This window comes from Ambystoma mexicanum, chromosome 11, assembly GCF_040938575.1.
Source record: "Ambystoma mexicanum isolate Mex_15411 chromosome 11, UKY_AmexF1_1, whole genome shotgun sequence".
NCBI classification, from domain to species: domain Eukaryota; kingdom Metazoa; phylum Chordata; class Amphibia; order Caudata; family Ambystomatidae; genus Ambystoma; species Ambystoma mexicanum.
In genome coordinates this window covers 997,699,655-997,720,681 of record NC_090934.1, presented here as the reverse complement: position 1 = coordinate 997,720,681, position 21,027 = coordinate 997,699,655, and the positions used below count along the sequence as shown (strand labels likewise).

Below are 21,027 nucleotides of genomic sequence, written 5' to 3'. Positions count from 1 at the left end.
GCATGGCAGCACCAATTGCAGGTGTTGTGCCAGAGGCAAACCTTTTCTGAAGGCACTGACGGATGTCCCACTTCTTGTTCACTGCCTGCAAAGAGTGGGACTTGCCACAAATATCTGGGGCCTCTGACAGGGCATCCTTCTGCAGATGGAGCCCAGAATGAGGTTCAGACATGTGGTCAGAGCAGAGTACAGATGACTCTTTTCAGAGACAGGGGCCACTGTGATAAGAATGCCCAGATACACCATACTTTCGTGGAGGGCCCTGACTGATGAGTGGAACTCGTCTTCGGGGTCAGCTTGATCATCCAACTCAGTGTCACTGAGATTGATTTGTTCGTAGGATGAGCTACTTTAGGATCTGACCGACTGGCACAAAGTGGCGTAAGAGGAGGGTGCAGTTCCAAATCTGGCTAATGAGGCCATTTTCCTGACCGTTATTGAGCAACGCGACCGTCGTGGAACAGCAGAGGGGTCCGTGTTCAGCAGCCACAGGATTGGTTCTGGGACTTGACGGGCCTCAATTGATATTGGTGTGACCAAAAGGATGCCCTGTGCATTGTCCTGTGGTTCCGCTCTGTCAGCCATTATGCTTGGAATTTGTATCTGCAATGGAAAAGCAGAGAACTGGAGCTCCTCTTGGAAAAACTTTGGGTGGAAGACGTTAAGCACTTGCGGGAAGCTCTAAGGGGATGATGCAGAATCTTGGATGTGCGCCCAGTAGATGGACAAAGGGCCTTTGAAAGAGATGTCATGGTTTTAGCCCTTTTAGGGGAGATCTGAATCCACTGACATGGAACCTCATGAGATCGGCCTGCACAAGGCTTGGCTGGAGTTTAAGCATGAATGCCAGTATTAGCCCCTATGTCGGGTTCCAGTACCACTTGTCATAGTCCATAATATAGCAACAGCAAGGGCTTTTCTGGTGTCCCATGGGATCCCACCACTAGGGCAACATGCTGGGGAGAAAAGGTGCTCCTACATGTGGATGCATCTACTTCTTCTAATGGACAAAGTCAATTTGTAGAGGACTTTGCGGAGGAAGATGTTAGAACAGGCCATCTCAGCAGTGAAGACTCACACTGAGTGCTTGAAATCACAATGCATTCCAAAACAAACAGTGCTCTGAACCAGACACCAATTAGGCAGACAGCATGGAGGTGGGAGGGGGGTCACAGGACCTGCCCGAGAAACTCCCACTTCACAGGTGTAACTGGAACAGAGAACTGCCCCTGTCAAATGGAGGTAAGGATCCCCTTCAGCCTGGGCCGGCAGGCCTACCGGGTTTTATGCCAAAGCTAGTCCTAACCCAGAGCTCGGCTGTAAGAGTGTTGGGAGGGCCCCAGTCCCTATCCCTGCCTGATGTGCCTATTTGCTTGCCAGGAGTAACCCTATATATCACGTTATGCCCTCATAGCACCATTCTGGCTAGCGTCTTTCCTTTTGTCCCAAAGGACCCCAATGCCAGTAGCAGTCACAGCAGAGCAGCCAGAAGACATCCAGAGAGGGAGAGAGTCAAGTGAGCAAGAAGCAGAAAGAACAACACAGCAGCCCAAGCGTAGCAAGCCACTACGTGACCCGCCGCAGTTGAACTATCTCTGAGAGCGATGTGGATCAAAATGATATGTCTGCCCGGTAAGAACAATGGGCTCTGTTACAATGCCAGTGCGATTCAGGGGGAGAAGCCACCCAGCGAGACTTGCTCACCAAGGAACATTGCACTCACCTCTGTACGGTACGCTGAGCGGAACACGCGTCAAACCAGCATTGTCTACTATCCGAGAAGGACTCACAGTAACAGGGACATTTGTAACAAATCCCCTGGCAGAAAGAAGGGTAGCGGTTGGCCCGGGGAACCAGCTGAGGCAAAGGAGCAATGGAAGGGGAGGTGGGAGAATAAAAAGGAGGACACAAAGTAGGAAAGTGTGGGTTGTCCGGGTGAGGTTGATTGAAGAGCAGGAGGACCAAGGGTCAGGCGCAGGAAGGACCTCGCAATAGGCAAGCGACTGATGATTAGGACATGGTGCTGCCCATTTTGGTAAGGCGGCTGTCCAAATATGTCAGTGGCCAGTCCAATAAAGTCAGAGGTTGTAGTCAGATATGCAGGGAGCCAACCAGATTATGCTAGATGGCTACCTAATAAACTCAGGTGGCTGCTTATTTATGCTAGAGGTGGCCCAGTTATGCAAAAGGACTGTCCACATGCTGCCACTGGTGCCACCCTTTATACCAAGAGGTGTGCAACTGTGCTAGAGAACCTCCCAATTATGACCATTGTACTGCTCATGTATTCCAGACCACCACTCAGTTATGCCATGGGTCTGTGAAAATCGTGCTGGCGGCAATCCAGTGGGAATGCTTCTGCTCTCCTAAGACCCCTCCTTTGGTGGCAACTGACGCCCTGAAGTACCTGAGCCATCCGCTTGAGTAGGGGGAAACGGTTAGGCTGGGAAGTCTCTCCACTGGCCTTTGGGTTTCACTAGGGAGAACCAGCCACCCATGGAACACTGTCCGCAGAACTGGACTAGTTTTAGCCTCACGTCTGCTGCTAATAGGAGGCTAATCTTGATCCTTGAAGCAGGATAAAGCGGGCAGAAGTCACAGGACTGTACCTCAGAAAGCAGCCAGGGCTCCAAAGGACTAACAACAGTTTTTCCTGTATCCCCGCTACACAGAAGCTGACATTTGAGTTGCTTCCCTTTGTCGCAAAACCCTGCCAACTTACCTGTGCGGCCACCTGCTTTGCTTTCCCAGGACTCCCTCTGACTGCAAACCATTGGCTGGTGACTTGCACCACTTTGCTCTGACGGATTTCATTCAGTGACCTGCCTTCATGGTTGCCACATCAGATTTTGCAATTACCACAACACACTGCTGCACTAGGAGTAATCCTCTACACCACACTAAGACTCTGAGGAGATTTATCGCAAAAGTGGGCAAGGTGAGGTAGTGGTTGGTGGGAAAGAGTGGTGCGTCTGTTTGAATGAGTTTGAAAGGTGTGTGAGACTGACTGTGGGAGATTAGGGAGGGAGTGACAAGGTAACTGGAGAAGTGTGTGCGTGGAGAGTAGAAGTAGTGTGGGGGAGGAGAGCAGTAGTAGTGTGGGGCGGCGAGGCATAGTAGTGTGGGGCAGAGAGTTGTAGTAGTGTGGGGAAGAGGTTAGTATTATTATGGGTCGGAGAGTCATTGCAGTGGTGGAGAGTAGTAGTGGAGTGGAGAGAGAGGGTAGCGGGGAGTAAGTTCAGAGGGTGCAGGTAGTTAGTGGAGGGAGAAACAGCAGAAGGAAAACACTGAAAGATTTAGTGAGAGGAAGGGGAACAGTGTGTGGTGTAGGAGGACAGAGAATAGAACGAGAAAAGGGAGAGTGGCAGACAGACCTAGGGAGAGGAAGGGTAAAGCAGGGGAGGATAAGAGCAAGTGGGGCCTGAGGGTCTGAAAGGCACACAACCTTTAAAGTCCATCTTGGGCAATCTTAGAGCAGGGACCCTCTTGATTGCTACCAGGAGAAGTCTAGATGAACGCAGCGTTTGCCTTTAGGATATCATCTTGAGTTAGGCTGTTTTTAAATAGTAGGGATTACTGATCTCTAGTGACCAACCCAGGGTGGAGGGACGCCCGGACTAAGGAGGAAGCGTTCTTCTCTAGATGAAAAAGAGGGGGACCGCCCTTAGAGAGTCCTGTGACAATAAAAACCCTTAAATCGTTTTCACAGGTTGGTGTGTTCTTGAGGGTATTACCCAAATTGTTCATTTACAATTGTTCGAATTAACAATTGACCGAATTTAAAGGGTCACAATTGACCTTTTCACAATTGACTGTGTGAATATGGTACAATTGACCTTCACAATTTGGTCAATTGTGAAAAGGTCAATTGTAATTCGAGCAGTTGTAAAACGAACAATTGGTATACAACCTTCTTGAGGCCATCTGTGACACAGGGCAAAAGCGGAGTGGAGGGGTATCCCGAGGACTAGTATGTTGAGAATGCAGAGAAGAAACTGTCAAAAGAGGGCTACCCGGGAAACACCTAGCCTGACAAGCTGTGAGGTGTCTAATCCTGTTGAGAGTGGAGACGCGGAAGTGTAGGCAGGTATGGAGAGTGGAGCAATTAGGAGGGAAGTGAGGGTGAGCACATGCGCATAGCAATGCATTTAGAAAAAATAGGTATTGCTGTGCAAAATGGCCACAATCCCTTTCCCCAGGGCCCGGCACCCAACGAATATGGAGGAAAGAGTATGGGACGTAGGAATTGTCTTAATACATTTCTTATTTATGTGAATGCACCCTTGCTCTAAGACATATATGTTAATAACTCAGTAATGGCTGTAAAAACACAAGACACACAACATTTAAGGTTAATTGAAAAGAAAAACAGTATGTGTGTGGTTTCTTTACACATTGTGTCGTCGGCCGGGAGAGGGGATGACATGCAGAAAAGTCACTGGCAGCTTGTCATCACGGTATCCAGTGATGTTACCCAAATGGAAATAACGAATTAAATCTTACCGAAAAAATTCAAGAAAGAAAATATATAGGGGGTGGGGGTAAAGGGTTAAAAGGTGTGGGGGTGGGTCAGGGTGGGGTTACAAGCATGTGGAAGCAGGGGGGTTTGGGGAGACCCTCCCAATTAAAAAAAAAGGATATCTTTTTTTCGGTAAGAATTAATTTGTTAAATTTCATTTTGTTTAGATTACATGGAACCTTTCCTCCCATATGATGACACTTGTGCATAACGCGCCGCTCCTCGGAAGGGTTCGGTAGGAAGGGGAGGGTGAGCAAGCTAGTCGGGTGGCAGGAGAGGCACGTATGCGGTACAGGACACCAGCAGAGGGTGTGGGCGGGGCCCCTCGCCTACGAGTGACGATGGGAGGGGCCTGGCGGGCCAATGGGAAGCAGCCAATGGCAGCAAACGTGTGTGCTGGTGCGCAAAAGAGAGCATGCGTCAGACCTTGATCCCTTTCTACATCATGGAATTGGTCATTCTTTCTTAAGTTTTTTCTGAATTAAAAACATTCCAATAGCAGAAAGGAAGCTACAACTGCACTAATAGAGAATGTAAACCGATGTTAACACTTTCCACAAAAGTGGCAAAAGACTTGCAATTGGCGTTCTAGGAAAATGGTATAAACATAAATTGACCATTTTGGTGAATTGTCAAAGAAAGGAAGTTGTATCGAGATTGATTAAGGTTGAAATGTGTGAAATCAATCATTATAAATCAAATGGCTAATTGTGTTGTTAGAGCTTATGAAAGCAAGGCCTTTTTTTTCCAAAGCAAATTGTACGAGGTATATGATGTCATTTGCTCGGTGCTGCCAATACACATTCGCTAGAGGACAGACACCCTTTTGCGGAAAGAGATGTCTGAATAGAGTACTTGGCACCCTGAGGACACCTGGCGCACCACTTTCTCCGTTTCTGAAGAGAAATGAACCAAACGATGCTTTTTTGCAGTTTGAAACGTGAGGCAGAGATAAAGATCGAAATTAATCTCTAAAAAAAAAGAACTTATGAATACAATATTACCAAGTTGAATATGATATAAAATGACATAAGTGACTCATCAAAGATGCACGCAGAGAAAACGTGATACGTTAATTGTGAAAGGTTTATTGGCTAATTAGCACAAATAAAAACGAATGGGCACAGACATAGCTCAACTGAAAACGGACATGATGTGGAACTTTTCGAAAAACAGTTGAAAATGGAATTCTTTTTAAGGAGCACAATTCTGTGAGGGTGTACAGTGCCATGATGCAATTCAGCTGGGTGTAAGAAGTTGGCAAGAGTCACTAAACGACTTTATTACTTCGGAACTCGATCATGTTGACATCACAAACAAACCAATGAGACTAAAGGGGTCATTACAGGTTTGGAATTGGCGGGGCGGGAAAAGTGCTGGTAAAAGTAGTGCTATTTACATTACCGCCACTTTTCCTGCACCGCCAAACTACAGGTCTGTCGGTGGGGGTTACTGATCCATCCCCCCAGGCAAAAAAACGCCGGTATTACGGCATCGGCATTACCGGTGCCGTAATACTAGCATTCCCCTACATGGGAAAGACTGCCGTTGCTGGCACTTGGAATATCCCAGTAATACCGGGATATCAGGTGCCGGTAACGGTAGGTCAGTTTTCCGATACTACCGGCAACCATATAATGACCCTCTAAGTGTTGCTGTTTTTCTTACTTGTGAAAGAGTTTTCCCACAAGCAATTCCCACGATCTGCACAGCCAGATCCAAAGCTAATGGTCATGCGGGCAAGACAGAGCGCTGTTTACAATTTCATGTTTTAGAATCTAGGCCTGTTGACCATGCCAAGATTTGGAGATTCAAGCCTGTCCCATTGTTCTACAAGATGAGGGCCAAGATGAGGGCCTTTTCTTGAGATCTGTTTCTAGCCCGTAGTCACAGGCTTGGTTTATGACAGGACCACTCAACCTTTGACCTTTCACAGGTTGATCGAATGTCACGCCTTGAAACACTTGTGTATAGGCGCGTTACAAATGCCATATCATATCATATCATATCATATCAATGGGTGATAACGTCTGCTTTAATTTTAAGTGCCCAAAAAACGATCGAGTTCATTGTATGCACTTGATGATAGCTGGCATGCCTGCACAGATTTGGTAGCATAAGTCCTAATTAATCATACATGACCTGCTGCTATTTTATCATCATTAAGAGAAGTCGCTTGAATGAGTAAGAAAATCACGTGACATGGCTCTTTTTAAAATGAGAAATTATATGCAAGTACTCATCAAAGGGAGAAATCTCTCAGACTGTGCTGGCAAATATACACACTTTAATTAGGCGGACAAGACTTCATTCAGTGTTTGTGCCATTCAACATCGGGATATGATTTGCAATTTCCTTATGAGCACCCACATGAAAGTGACCATTTACCCCAATGTGCTACTTTACTTTGGACCGCGGGGTAGGAATCGACAGGGAATGACAGAGACAGGAAAATAGCTTCCATGGCTCAACCTTTATTACCTGGAAAAATTAAAGTGCATATGGAGGCAGGCTCTACACTCTTACTTGAGTTAGAAACTATTATCAGTGTGACCAAATTCTTGAATGAGAGTATCCCATGACAGATTCATTGACTTTGTCCATACCTTACATATTAAACTCGTCCCGGCCACAAATGTAGGGTTATGCCAGTTGTATTAAGTTCGAAAGATCACTGAGACTAACTGCATAAAAGAGAATGGTACTTTGTCTGGTCGGTATGAGACGTATAAGGTCCAAATCACGAATCTAACAAATCCATTTGCAAAACAACATGTCCATTTTATTTGCAGATTTGAATTTATGTGCAGGTGTTGACCAGTTGTGAGCACAGCCACCATTTCTGGGAGTCTACGATCAGGAGAGACCTTAGCGGTGGAAATACGAGACCAAGGACTGATATATCACCAATAATCATGTGTCACGGGGGATTAAAAGTGTACATTTGGGAACACATGCTGCCACCTTGTACATGAGTGACTCCCTTAAAAAACGTTTTATAGATATTAGCCTGACCCAACAAATCTAAAGGTGCTGGACATGATCATGTCACGGATTAATGTGATTTGGTCAAAAATAAACTGGGCACATTTGTTTTAAACCACATTTTTTTTACCAAAACCCCTCAACCACTACCCTCGCCTGTGTACCCATCCCCTGATTCTATATGCTATACCACAACCCCAGTACTATCTTTAGGTGGTAAAAAAACAAGAAAATAAATGCGGTTAAAAAGAATCGATGAGTTGAACTTCAAATAAAATGCATTTAACCACATGTTGTGATGCCACTTTGAAACTCAGTCCTGAATGGTGACTCACTTAGGTGACAAGTTTTCCTAATCAATGTCGAACCAAAGTAAGAGTTTTGTTTACTTCAAAAGGCAACCTGGTCATACATTTTTATTAAACCAAGGGCTGCAGGATGAACCATGTTCTTCCAGATTGATTTCCTTGCTTGCCAATCTGGAGAGAGAAGGCCTTGGCTGTGTTGTCACTTTCTGGATTGTAAGCCTGTGCTAAGGCTAAAACCCGAATTCCTTGACGTCAATAAGAAAGTGTAAATGGTAAATCAACAGATTGCCATGCATATGTCCTGCCTTGCTTTGGTGCTTTCTAATAAACAAACCCCTCTCCCCTTAATGATATCCAGAACATTTTAAATACTCTGCAGCCTTCGTTAGGATCAACCATGGTCTTCTCTGGATGCAACTCAGAGAATGTGTAATTGGTTCTTACCTCCCATCACTGATCGTTGAACTCTACTCAGATAGTAGGGTGAAGATGTATTGGAGCACTGACCCTTCCTTGTCATGACCCATTTAGGTGGATAATGGCCTGAGGAAGGGATATGTCTCAGCCCCTCCTTTATAATTGGTTTACATCAGACCAACCAAATGCCCTAAATCAGCTGCATTGATTTCCCAAAAGAGTTGGACCTGATCCTTGTCCCGCCTTATTGTATGCAGATGATATTGCCTAAGGCCCCAAATTCATGTAGGCCTCAAGAGTAAACTCAATGCCAAACTGATGTTGTCCCAGGAAAATGACCTAGCGGTCAATACCTCTGAATCCCAGAACTTAGTCGCTGGGAAGTGGAAACCCAAATTCCAATGGCTCCACAACAATCAGTTGTTGGAAAGAGTCACCCAATGCAAGTATTTGGAGCCTTTTAGTCACCATGCAACGACTTTGGAAAAAGTGCACCACGTCCTAAACAAATAAGACCCTAAGTGCCGCCTCCCCAATTGTTTGGCTAAATTGCAAATACATGGAGGATCCATTGTCCTGATAATGAGCCTCTATAAAGTTAAGATTAAATCCTGTGTCTGGTCTGAGGGGAACAGAAAAGGCCATTCCATGAGCAACTCGCTGAGTCTAGATCTGGGTGAAGGTGCGTCTTGGTGCAATGGATTAGGTGGATTACCAAAAACCCCCCCGCCCAGAATCAGGTTGGGAAACTGGGATTTGAAAGACTAAAGATGGAAGTTGCTTAAATCAGTTGGCTACTCAAGTACACAGGTTTATCAAAACCACTTCTGCTTTACATGGTCGTGTAATATTGACTGGGGGTGTCCATTTAGTCCTCTAAATGACCTGCTGGCCAACTTTTGCGCTTAGAACTTTGGAGTTAGTTTTACACAGCTGCTTATGCCTGAATTGCTAATGTTTACGTCGGCACTCAATGACCCAGCACAGGGACCTGGGCTGATGTTCCTGGAAAAAAATGAAGAAGATTTCTGTGACAGCCTGTTGGCATCAGCACCAAGTATTACCTGATTCCTTATCGATGTATCGCAAGTATACTGTGATGAGAAATCGAAAGCAATCCTGCCGTTAACTATTGGAGCTGGGATGGCTCTGGGCCCGTCATTACATCCTTACATTCCAGACGGGGTAGGTAAGCTAAACGGAATCTCAGGTCGAAATATATATATATATGTATATGATATTGAACAGGTTTACGTTTCCATGATTTGGAAGTATAAACCTGTTACCTAAGGTGCATCGAGTCAGACGTGCTGCTTTATGGGTATGGGTTAACTGAAACGCAGGGTGTTGCTATGCCACTGATTTAGCCATGTCACGAGGCGGCCGTGCTACGACCCTCCCCGCAAAGGGAAACTGGCTTCTGTTCAAATATGCCCAGAAGCCTCTCAAAGCATATGGTTCGTAGCCTTGGCTTCATCCTCTTTCCCTTCACCCGTCTCCCACTCCTACCACTAGTCCTCCTGCTACCAGTAAGAGAGTATAGGAGTGGACGCTTGGTGGAGATCTCTCAAATGCAACGCCTGGCCTTGTGAAAGGTAGTGGAGGGAAAGGCTACTGTGCGCCCCACGGCCTCCTGGGAGGCTGGGGGCTTGCCAGGGCATGTCCGGTGGAGCCCGTTAGGGATTCTCTGGCAAAGCAGATTAAAGTCCATTATCACACAGGAAGTATCATTTAGGAAGCCACCTGGCAGCTTTGAGGAAAAACTACATGAGGTTGAAATCTCCATCTGGGAGGGCCTTCTGAGCTACTGCAGTTCCCCTACTTGACTTTGGTATTTTAAGTGAAAATCCGTGGGCACAGTACAGCATGAGAGCCTCTGCAGGGCTCTGAAGGCAGTGAGCACCGGGTCGGCAACTGAGCTGGAGGGGATGATACAGAAGCTCCTGAGTGCCCCAAACCTCATTCCTGTGCAGCTGGCCCCATCCCAACATACCCCCCCGCCCCCCCCCCGATGAGGGAGTGCTCTCTCTCTCTTTGTCCCGTCCTCTCCAGAGGCATCAAGAAAGGTAGCTCTTGAGGCTAGGCACAGACTGGGCAATCCGCCGAAGGACATCAGCCTATGAACCAACTTGGAACGAAAGAAGCCTCATTGGCCCGTACACCTCCAGTAGCAACACATAGAAAATCTGACGTGCCTTCTAAATTGAGGGGAACTCCTGAATTTCCCCCGCAGCAGCTGGTTGCGGTACTGCCCTCAAACCATGGAGCATTAGTCAGGCTGCTTGCAGTCTGCAAAGTCCAAGCAATAACTGGAACAACCTCTTCCCTTTTCATCTGTGCCACTAGCCAATCAAAGAATATCTCTGAGGGCCTTGAGAGCAGATTGAGGGAGAGAGATCCCACAACCTCTTCCCTTTTCATCTGTGCCACTAGCCAATCAAAGAATATCTCCGAGGGCCTTGAGAGCAGATTGAGGGAGAGAGATCCCACAACCTCTTCCCTTTTCATCTGTGCCACTAGCCAATCAAAGAATATCTCTGAGGGCCTTGAGAGCAGATTGAGGGAGAGAGATCCCACAACCTCTTCCCTTTTCATCTGTGCCACTAGCCAATCAAAGAATATCTCTGAGGGCCTTGAGAGCAGATTGAGGGAGAGAGATCCCAAACGAGAATGCCCATCAATGATGCACGCGCAACCCAAGCCCGTTTCACGGAAAGGCGAGGGGTTCCAAGGGCGAAGACTGCCTCCCAAGGGATCTTTCCCACAAGAAATGTTGGAATAAAACGGGGCCAAATCGTGCATGTAGCAGCAGCTTTTCCAGATGCATTGGCCCCCCACTTTCAAAGCAGTTATATTGCAGAGCTCCTGAAATAATGCAATCCCTCGGTGACTGTCTACTCTTCATCTGCTGGAGAAAATATACATATGCACCTACCAGGAACATTGTCCTCCGTTGAAACATAAAATGCACAGCAGAAAACTGTGCCACAGTGCACATGGGATACTTTGTATGATAACTGCTGGAAATGCAATGCCCATCACTAGACTTGCTGCGATCCTATGCTGGACTGCACACACTATAGAGCAGGGGCTCCCTGATTGCAGCCCTACCATGCCAAGTTGCCGACGTATCCTGGCAATCATTCTGCCAATATATATTTTTTTTGCTGCTCGATCATGTCCACAACAACACTTCTCAGCTATGCCACCTGTTCTGTGACCGGATCTGTCACTACTCAGTTATGCCAGCGCTGTTTGCCAATGATCTTGCTTGCCATTGGGGCAGCTCAAATGTGTAAACAATGCTGTTTCCGATGCAGGAAATTGTTCCCAATGGATCCACAGATCTGCTCAAATTTACCAGTGGATTAACCCACTTAAAACAAGGGGATAATTAATTCTGCTGAAAAGCTACTCAATTTTGCCAGTGGTGCTGTTCAAATAAGCAAATATTGCTCCTCACTTACGCCAGAACTCCTGATCAATGATGAAAGTCGTGCTTCTCAGTTATGCCAGTAGTGCTGCTCAGTTATGCCAGTAGTGCTGCGCAGCTATGCCCAAGGCGCTGCTAGAGTATGCCAGCGTCACTGATCATTAATGCAAGTGCTGATGCCCAATGAAATCCTGGGTCTTCCCAGTTGGGTCAGACACTACACAATGATCACAGAGGGAGAATCCACTTAGGCCAAGGGTTTATTGAGTTATGCCAGCGGTTGTGGCCCTAGTCCCAACCGTTACGACATTAGCATAGCCCCAGGTCTTTTCCAGACCTAGCAACACCCCTGGGTTGTGCACTTGTAACAGGCATGTTCCAAATCATGTCAGAGGACGAGGCCTGTGAAGCCATGAAGGTGGACTGGGCAGATGATTGTATCAGGGACTGCCAAATTATGGCAGTGGGGCAACTCACTTTCACCTGGGACGCTGCCAAATTATGTCAACAGCATGCACAATTGCGCCCGGGGACTTCCCAATTAGGGCATGGGGGAGGTACACATATGTCAGTGGCCTGTCCAATTAAATCAGTGGTTGTAGTCAGTTATGCAAGGAAAGGAGCCAGCCAAATGATGCTGGATGGCTACCTAATAAACCCAGGGCTGGTCTGCAGGGTATGGGGTGGAGGGGGGGGGGGGTGGATGGGTAGGATGGTGTACTGGGGGGGCGTAAGGGTGGATGTATCTGGGGTTTGAATGTGACGTGAGCGACCCGTGGTTTCATCGGTTTGAGTTCGCTTATCTGTTGTTTATGAGGAAAATCAATATGAATTGTTTTATTAAAAAATAAAACTCAGGTGGCTGCTTATTTACGCTAGAGGTGGCCCAGTTATGCAAAAGGACTGTCCACATGCTGCCACTGGTGCCACCCTTTAAACTAAGAGGTGTGCAACTGTGCTAGAGAACCTCCCAATTATGACCATTGTACTGCTCATGTATTCCAGACTGCCACTCAGTTATGCCATGGGTCTGTGAAAATCGTGCTGGCGGCAATCCAGTGGGAATGCTTCTGCTCTCCTAAGACCCCTACTTTGGTGGCAACTGACACCCTGAAGTACCTGAGCCATCCGCTTGAGTAGGGGGAACTGGTTAGGCTGGGAAGGCTCTCCACTGGCCTTTGGGTTTCACTAGGGAGAACCAGCCACCCATGGAACACTGTCCGCAGAACTGGACTAGTTTTAGCCTCACGTCTGCCGCTAATGGGAGGCTAATCCTGATCCTTGAAGCAGGATAAGGCGGGCAGAAGTCACAGTACTGTACCTCAGAAAGCAGCCAGGGCTCCAAAGGACTAACAACAGTTTTTTCCTGTATTCCCGCTACACAGAAGCTGACATTTTATTTGCTTTCCTATGTCTCGAAACCTTGCCAACTTACCTGTGCAAACATCTGCTTTGCGTCCCCAGGACTCCCTCTGACTGCAAAACATTGGCTGGTCATTTGCACCACTTTGCCCTGCCAGACTTCTTTCAGCCACATGCCTTCATGGTTATCACATCAGATTTTGCAATTACCACAACACACTACTCCACCAGGAGTAATCCTCTAGTCTACACCACACTAAAAACCTGAGCTTCAAAAGACGCAGCTGAGAATTTAGCGTGGTCACACCTTGCGTGTGTGCCGCTGCAAGAAGACTAGTCCGCAACGGCTCCTCCCACCTGAGAATACGGGATTTTGTGTATCGCACTGTGTTCACCTGCTGCCTCACTTTACACCCATCTAGCCCTTGACGATAGGTTTTTGTTGGTTCGGCATACTCGCCACTTACTACTCCTATTTGCCTATTGTGTGTATTGCTTTATGTGGACGGGGACCCGAAGGCCATGTGCATTGTGTTTACTTTCCAGGTACTCTACCCAGACTCCATTCATCATGTGAAACCTTATCGAGTCTCCGATCCCATGCCCACGCCCGCGACGCAGACTGCACAACCGACCATTTCACCAGGGATCACGCACTGTACAAAGTCTGTAGAAACCAATCTGTTCACCCACTCTTCTACTACATAGTAGAAAAAGGCCCCATCCTCACTGGCCCGCACCTCTACGCCCCTGGAAGCAGCCTAGAGTAGAATCTGGCACTGCATGACATAATAGAACAACAGATCCGTCATTGGTCTCCCTCAAGAGATCATCGCAATGCGGTAAGTCTCTTCTTCCTGCAAACTCATACCTTGGCCGCTAAGTCACGATGACCTCTATCAGTGAGAGTCCCCTCTACATGTCTTTGTGGTGGGATTGTCACTATGGAATTTGAGGAGGGTCCCCACTCTGTTCCCCTAGACTCTCTAAGCTGTTATCTCTAGTAGTCAGGGTCTCTCCACTCCCCGTGCCCATTCGAATACAGGGACTTTCTATGGTGGTTTTCCTGTAAGGGCATGATGGTCCTTTACTGCACTATCCTGTGATAGCCTCTATGGGTGAAAGTCCTTTCTCTCTGACTGCTCAAACCATGTTCTGCCTGTGTTGGTCGGCTCTAAGGGGCCATTCAATCCTTGCCCATCACTCCGGAGGGGATGTTTGTTTTTATTGTGAACACAAAGAAATACATTATGAAAACCTTTAAGGGCATTAGGGAAGTTCAGACCCCATGCCCCTTCATCCCTCGGTCTTTGTGGTGAGATGAGGTCTAGGTGAGAGAAGAGAGGTTGGTGTCCATCCCCATTCACTTCTTGACCTGTCTTTGAAGGCGGTGAGGGGAGTCACCTTCTAAGAGTGAGTAGGGACCACAATCTCCAAGTTCAATCCTTGCCCCCTCTCCCAAGGGGCCACCTTGTCTGGCTGGTGGGAAGATGAAGATGAGCGTCCATGTTCATGCACTCCTTGGCCTGTAACTCGAGGTATTACCTCCTGGGGCTCAAGACCATTATTTGCGGTCATTCGCTCATTGGTCCCTCTCTCTAGGAGGAGCATCTGTGTGAGGAACAGCGAAAGTAGCCTTCATCCCCCTTCGGCCCATGGGCTCTCACGAGTAGTGCTGAAGAGTTCAGCATTCATGCGGCCTCTCAGAAGCTGTCATTTGTGTTTTGAGGGGGGGAACCCCACTCTGTGTCCATTCATTCCTTGGTCTTACTATTGGCGATAAACTCTAAGGGTGGCGGAGAGACCAGCCCTCATGCTTTTTTAATTCATGGCCTCTCAGAAGGACTGAGCTATGTCATGAGAGAGAGTGGGAGCTCATTCACTCGTCGACCTCTCCGCTATCTTTGGGATGTTCCACACATGAGGTGCTTGAGTTATCCTTTCAGCCTTGCGTAGGCCACAGATGACGCACACAATACCCTGGACTGCCCCCAAACCTCCAGAGAGCCATGACCCTCCGGAAAGAGATCAAGCACTCCATTGTTTGCTTTTTCTTCGGAGAATGAACGAAAAACGAAATGAGTTCTAGAAACGGGGAGTGTGGCGAGAATAAATCCATGAAGTGGTGGGTCCCGGAAAAAAAGGTCTTAAAGGAAGGCAGGAACTGAGGTTCAAACGCTACTGAAGTCTACGAAGGATCCGTCGAGAAGCACAAACCAGTGGGTGTGGAGGGTGGGGGGGTGTCTGTACACAATAGTCATCTGTACACATGCGGCTCCCAGCCCCCTCAGGTGGGAAGCTTGGGCTCGATTCGCAAAGAGGCCTCGTACAAACTCTCCTCGTCCAAAACTGAAGACTTGTCCAATAAGTACTGCGTGACCTGGCGGGAGAGAGAAGAATGACAGGCTTAGAGACATCTGCGCATGCGCACGTTGCAAATGGCTTACAAAGCAGGGATTCTTATGCAGGAGAGCTTAAACTACACACACTATAACACAGGTTAAACTAGACTAAGGTCAGTGCTTTAGGCGGGATTGGAATCCAGGGGATTGGGTGGCTCTAACAATAGGGCGTGGCCTAAGTGCTGGGCGTGGCCTACATGGGGCGAGGAAGGCTGGTAACTTAGGTATGACCCACTGGTACCAAACACTACATCAAGAGAACCTGCAAATTTGTACTTTGGGTCACTCCCGATGGTGTCTCGGTCTGTAAATGACTGTCTATAAGCACATTACTGGGTCATTCAGTACATGAACAGTTCAACTCAATTTGTGACTAAATCCCTTATAGGAACGGCAGGGAGCAAACAGCCACTATGTAGATTGCTGGCTGCTTTGCATACAATCAAAGAGCATTTTGCGAACATAATGACCACATATTTTTATATTTGACAAATAGGTCTGTGATAGTGGTTCAGGCTTGCAATCCTTCTGCCCATGTAATGCACAGTGGCTAGGTGGACGTTTAATTTACACTCTAACAGAAAAATACCCACAATACACAAACCAGATACACTCAGTTGGACAAGCACTGTTTTCGGATGTAAGGCCTGGGCTGTCCTGCTTCAGCTAAGGACGATATTTCATTTCCCTAAATGCGACCCTCTAACAGCTTGTAATTGGATTGCTGGGTGCCTGCAAGTTTTCTCAACTATGGTGAGCAAGGAAATTCAGTGTGGACTGAGGGAGCCCTTGCTCAGGAGCAGATTTTGGAAACTGCGGGGCCAGCACCCTGACCCATTTACATCCCGGTACCCAGAGCTCAGTTCCTTGGAGCGCACGTGCAGAGGATGTTAAATAGTATTTTGTGCCCAGAGGAGTTTCTCGTGGTGGCAGTGCATATGATATGTTTAGAAACACCTGGCGAGATTCACTAAAACTAACGCAAATGACACAAGCTTAGAGGTTGTGCCTTTTTCATTTGTGTTGGTTTTAGAGGGGCGCAGCTCTCCATATTGTGAAAGGTGATCTGCACATTCCAGGGGAGCTGGGCTATATCCTTGGTGAGGAAGAGAAATGCAAGTGGGATAGCAGCACTTCAGACCAATGCACAACCCCCTTCACCTGTTCCAAGCAGGTGCAGGCTAATTAATGCCTTTATTGTCAGTGCACTTTAAAGTGCATCCCATCTTTTAATATGCGATGTGCTTCAACAGATCATCGATTCTCCCTGATATGCTTAAATGTGCAAAGAAAGTAAAAGAGAGCAGAACAGGGGAGGTCTGATGACATGGATACAGCAGAAAAGGGGTGATGTTGATACACGACAGCAGAGGCGATGATGAGATAGTGTGCATACAATACAGGGTTTAGTTATGTTGATACAGACATGGTGGATAAAGTGGTCAAAGTATAGAGGCATTATTAAGTGGATTTAGTATAGACCACGTGATAATATGGAAACAATGCAGGAGGCAATATGGTGTAGGCTGGTCATTGGGGGGCATGAGGAGTGTGCCAGTCTGGAATTAACATGCCGGTAATTCCGTTGACAGGCAGGTTTCCGGACCGGTATATTCAGAGTTTGCCGGTGAGGCAGCCTGATTTATCTCCAGGCAAAAGCTGGAGGTAAATCAGGCCCTCCACTGGCAAAAAACTGCCAGTATTACTGGTGCCGGTAATACCAAAAATCCCCCCATGGAGTCCTACTCCATGGAACGGGGATTTACCATTATTCCCGCTGCCTATAATATGCCGGAATTACCGGCATATCAGGCGGCGGGCACGGTAATACCGTTTGCCAGTATCCGGCCAGATTTACCGGTGGTATACCGGCAAACACCTAATGACCGTTTTAGTAGCAATGGGGAAACAGCTTTTGTTACCTTTGGCTGGTGCTCAATTTTGTAAGCTGTTTGCTGAAACTGTCGAATCTCTCGGATAATATGCGAAATCTATAAAAAAAAATAAAAATAAATGCTCATTATACTCTTAAGGGTACACCACCTGAAAGGCACATCAAACTAAGATTGCTGAATAGACTGACACATAAAGATACACAGTTAATACCCAGTACACATTCAAAATGCATTTTGGACCGAAGGGGAAAAAGAACAAGGGTGTAGCCCCCACCAACGTGTTTAGGAGTCCAAACAATGTTTAGCTAGGAGCTTCTTGTCCTCATACAATGTCATTAGGTTAAATGTAATACATTTTAATAGCGCCTGTACAGTGAGCCTCAATACGAGGGTGGTGGTAACCCGCCGTTGCTACCAGCGGGTTGCCGCGGTCCTCATAACACCGAATCTGCTGCCTGATATCCCTGTGCCATCGGGACATTACAAGTCCCGGCGACCTGGGATATCAGGCGCCGGAATTGGGCATGGGTTCACGGAAGCACCGGCCCCGAAAGGCACAGCTGGAATGTGGTGGTCCGGAAAGGGTGCTGATACAGTGCGACCAGTAGCCTTATTTCCGCAGCGCAACACTTAGAATGAGGCCCAGTATTATATTTAATGACAAATGTCTTGAGTTGGCAGTGCAGTGTTCAACAGAAACCACCCACTGTTTTTTTTAAATCCTGGTCACTAACATGAAACACATCAAACTATGTAGAGCAGGGGTCTGCAAACTTTGGCTCACCAGATGTTTTGGACTACAGTTCCCATCAGCTCTAGCAAGTAAAGACAACGGTGAACGATCATGGGAGTCATAGTTCAAAGCATCTTGAGAGACGAAGGTTGCACACCCCTGATATAGAGCAAACTCCACACTTATTAGGCACCTTGTCTAATGTGTAGTGTGGGATTAAAACACAGTGCGAGATAGCTGTAACAGGTGTTATGGGTCCTATATGAAGCCGAAGTTGTAAAACAACGGTAAAGGGTAATAACACTTGTTACAGCCCTCACCCCTGGGATCTAATGCCACTATATTATAGCACAATGTATTTAAAAAAACAGTCTAACAACAAATGAAAATCATTGACAAAGTGCTTGGGACCTTGATTTGAGCATTGTAATCAGATTGTTGGGAGGTAAACGTCGCGCCTTTCAGCAGTGGTTAAATCCAGTGGTCGAAGTGAGCAGGAGCGGTCGGGAGTGGTGCTCCTATACTTTTTTAATTACCTTGTACAGCTCCTATACTTTTATTTTCAAAAGAAACTGTTCCGGAATGGTTTTGTTTTAAAATAAAAGTGCAGGAAGAAGTTGAAACCTTCCCTTTCAGTGCACTGCACTGAACGTTCCCTTAAACAGCAGGTGCAAGTGTTTGGGGTGTGTATTGTGTGTGGTAGAGGTTGTGGCAATAGGGTTCCTGGGGAGCAGGGGCAGGCCATCAGGGAACATAGTTCCGCTACTCTTTTCGTACACTTCGACCACTGGTTAAGTCCCTCTTCTGGCTCACTGATTAAAATTTCCCACCAACATTTCAATGCCCAAATGAGGAAGAGCTATGGCTCCGCTTCTTTACATTACAACTGGTATTACAGCCCTGCATAGCTCCCATCCCAATGCAAGCGACTCTGCAATTCAAACAGTTCATTTCCTTAGGACTGAAAAAGCACACTTCCCAGGTTCACATGGCGAGGCCGCACATGGAAACAAGTCTCTATAATATGGCCTTACTGAGAACACATTGCAATTTTTAAAAACATGTTTTCCCAAGTCATTCAATGCAAATATACATGTGATTATATGAATATACATAATGATCTACTTTGACTCATATGCATATTGTAATGGTTTTATGTTGTTAGATCAGCAGTTTTTTTCCGCCAGATTTTTTGGCCAAAAAATGTATCAATGTTTCTTATTATTTGGGGTGGTTTCACCTGAATCCCTGTGACCCTATTATCTAGTCCCTATTCCCTGCATCACTCTGCCCCTTATGCCTCCTTAACCACCCTCTATATTTTTCAATGTGTTTTTTCAGCTGAACATTTTTGTCAAAAAACTATGTGAAAAAAAGCTTGCCGATGTAACAATGTTGTACCATTGTAACTGCCATAGTTCTTCGCTTAGCCTGGTTTGCAGTTTTCTATTACTAATGTCTGACATGGCACACTTTACACACCAGAGTTTGAGTGGAAGAACGTGATACGCTCAAAGCTCTACCCTAAGGAACCCAAAAATATTTTCCCATCTGCCTTAAACTTTATTTAATCACATTCTCTAAAGATAAAAAAAAACTTTCACTTCCATCAAGCATGTGATCCAAATCCACACTGATCATCCAGTCATGCCTGTCCCCCTCTATACAGAATGACTGGCTTCGGACATTACTCCCTGTTAGGGAGAATTACATGCAGTACCCTTTGGGAACACTACACACAATTAAGACTACAGGTGTAAGCCCAATCTCACCTTTGGTATACGTCTGTACTACACAGTTTTGTGGTAGCAAGGCTGAGCAGTCAGGCTTATCTCAAGAAGGATGTGAGCAGTACAAGGTGTTAAGGTGTTACACAAAGGCCTTCTAATCACAGTGTTTCAAACAAACACTTACTCTGGGTTTCTTGGTAAAACAATATTGATTTATTTACACATTTAGTTAGAAAACATTCCACTAGCAATAAGCAGCTCAATATTACACTATAGTACACTCCATTACGAAACCAATACGTTTCTGAACAAGTTAGGCTCCCCTGAAGTGGGAGCAAAATGGCATTTCAGTAACTTTAAAAAGGGGTAAAAAGTCATAGGCTATAAGAATTAAACACAAATACTTTCTCAAGCAGGGCAAATAGTTTCAGTTCACTAGAAGAGGCAATTCAATTCAATAGGCTTGGGCCAAAGTCGATGGATCATTGTCTTGGATAGGATAGCACAGTTCTGGTAGTAAACGGTTAATGTCTTTGCCAATGTTCTTAGAAGTAGTCTGTACGAAAAAGAGTTATATGTCGGATTAGGAGCGAACAAGACTCCAAAGTCAGAAAAGTTTCACAATCTTTCACCGTGGCAGAGAGGATTTCTCAACCGCGTTTGCACAGTACCTTTGTAATGAAGAAAAGCTGTAGCTGAGGCAATTGTTCCTGGCAGTTACTGCAAATCTTGCTGTTCATGGGCCTCAGTCGTGGGGACAAGAGGGAGGACATCGGGAGGTTCCTGCACTGCACGGGGAAGGATCCACAAGCTTGGCAAAACATCGGTTTAAGGTGTGAGTGCCTTAAAGTCCACAAACTGGTATCCTTCTCAGTGGCTATCTGGTTTTCATCAGTACTCTGAAGAAAATTCGAGCAGTATGGAGATGGTTTCCAGGTGGCTTGCGAGTTGGTTGTTCCCACCAGTTCAAGGGAAGAAGTCGTCCTTGAAGGGGCTTCTCTGTCGAGGGAGTTTCAGGCTATTTGGACCTGCAGCAGGGCTTCACTGGGCAAACCAACGATCCAGGAGTTGCAGCAGTCGTCTTCCTTCAGCTCGTCTTCAGTTCTTTCGTTCCAGTGGTCGACTCTGCCTTCCAAGTCGCAGAGACCTGCTTTTAAACAGTTTTCTCCCATTCATTACAGCCTAGCTGTCACTCACCCAGCAGGGTGGCTGTCCTTGCTGAACAGTCAGCCAGCCAATCACA

The 21,027-nt window shown here is 46.5% G+C and overlaps 1 protein-coding gene across 1 annotated transcript in view; it reads right to left on the bottom strand.

Annotated features, from left to right (window-relative positions):
- Positions 1–5,587: 5,587 nt before the first annotated feature.
- The window catches only part of RASGRF1 (Ras protein specific guanine nucleotide releasing factor 1), a 670,043-nt gene continuing 654,603 nt past the window's right edge, over positions 5,588–21,027 (bottom strand). Inside the window, exons 26-27 of the mRNA XM_069624182.1 lie at positions 17,349–17,417; positions 5,588–15,404 (exon numbers count right to left, since the gene is read on the bottom strand). Of these exons, the coding sequence (XP_069480283.1) occupies positions 15,312–15,404; positions 17,349–17,417 (162 nt within the window). The 3' untranslated portion in view covers positions 5,588–15,311. The remainder of the gene's footprint in view (positions 15,405–17,348; positions 17,418–21,027) is intronic.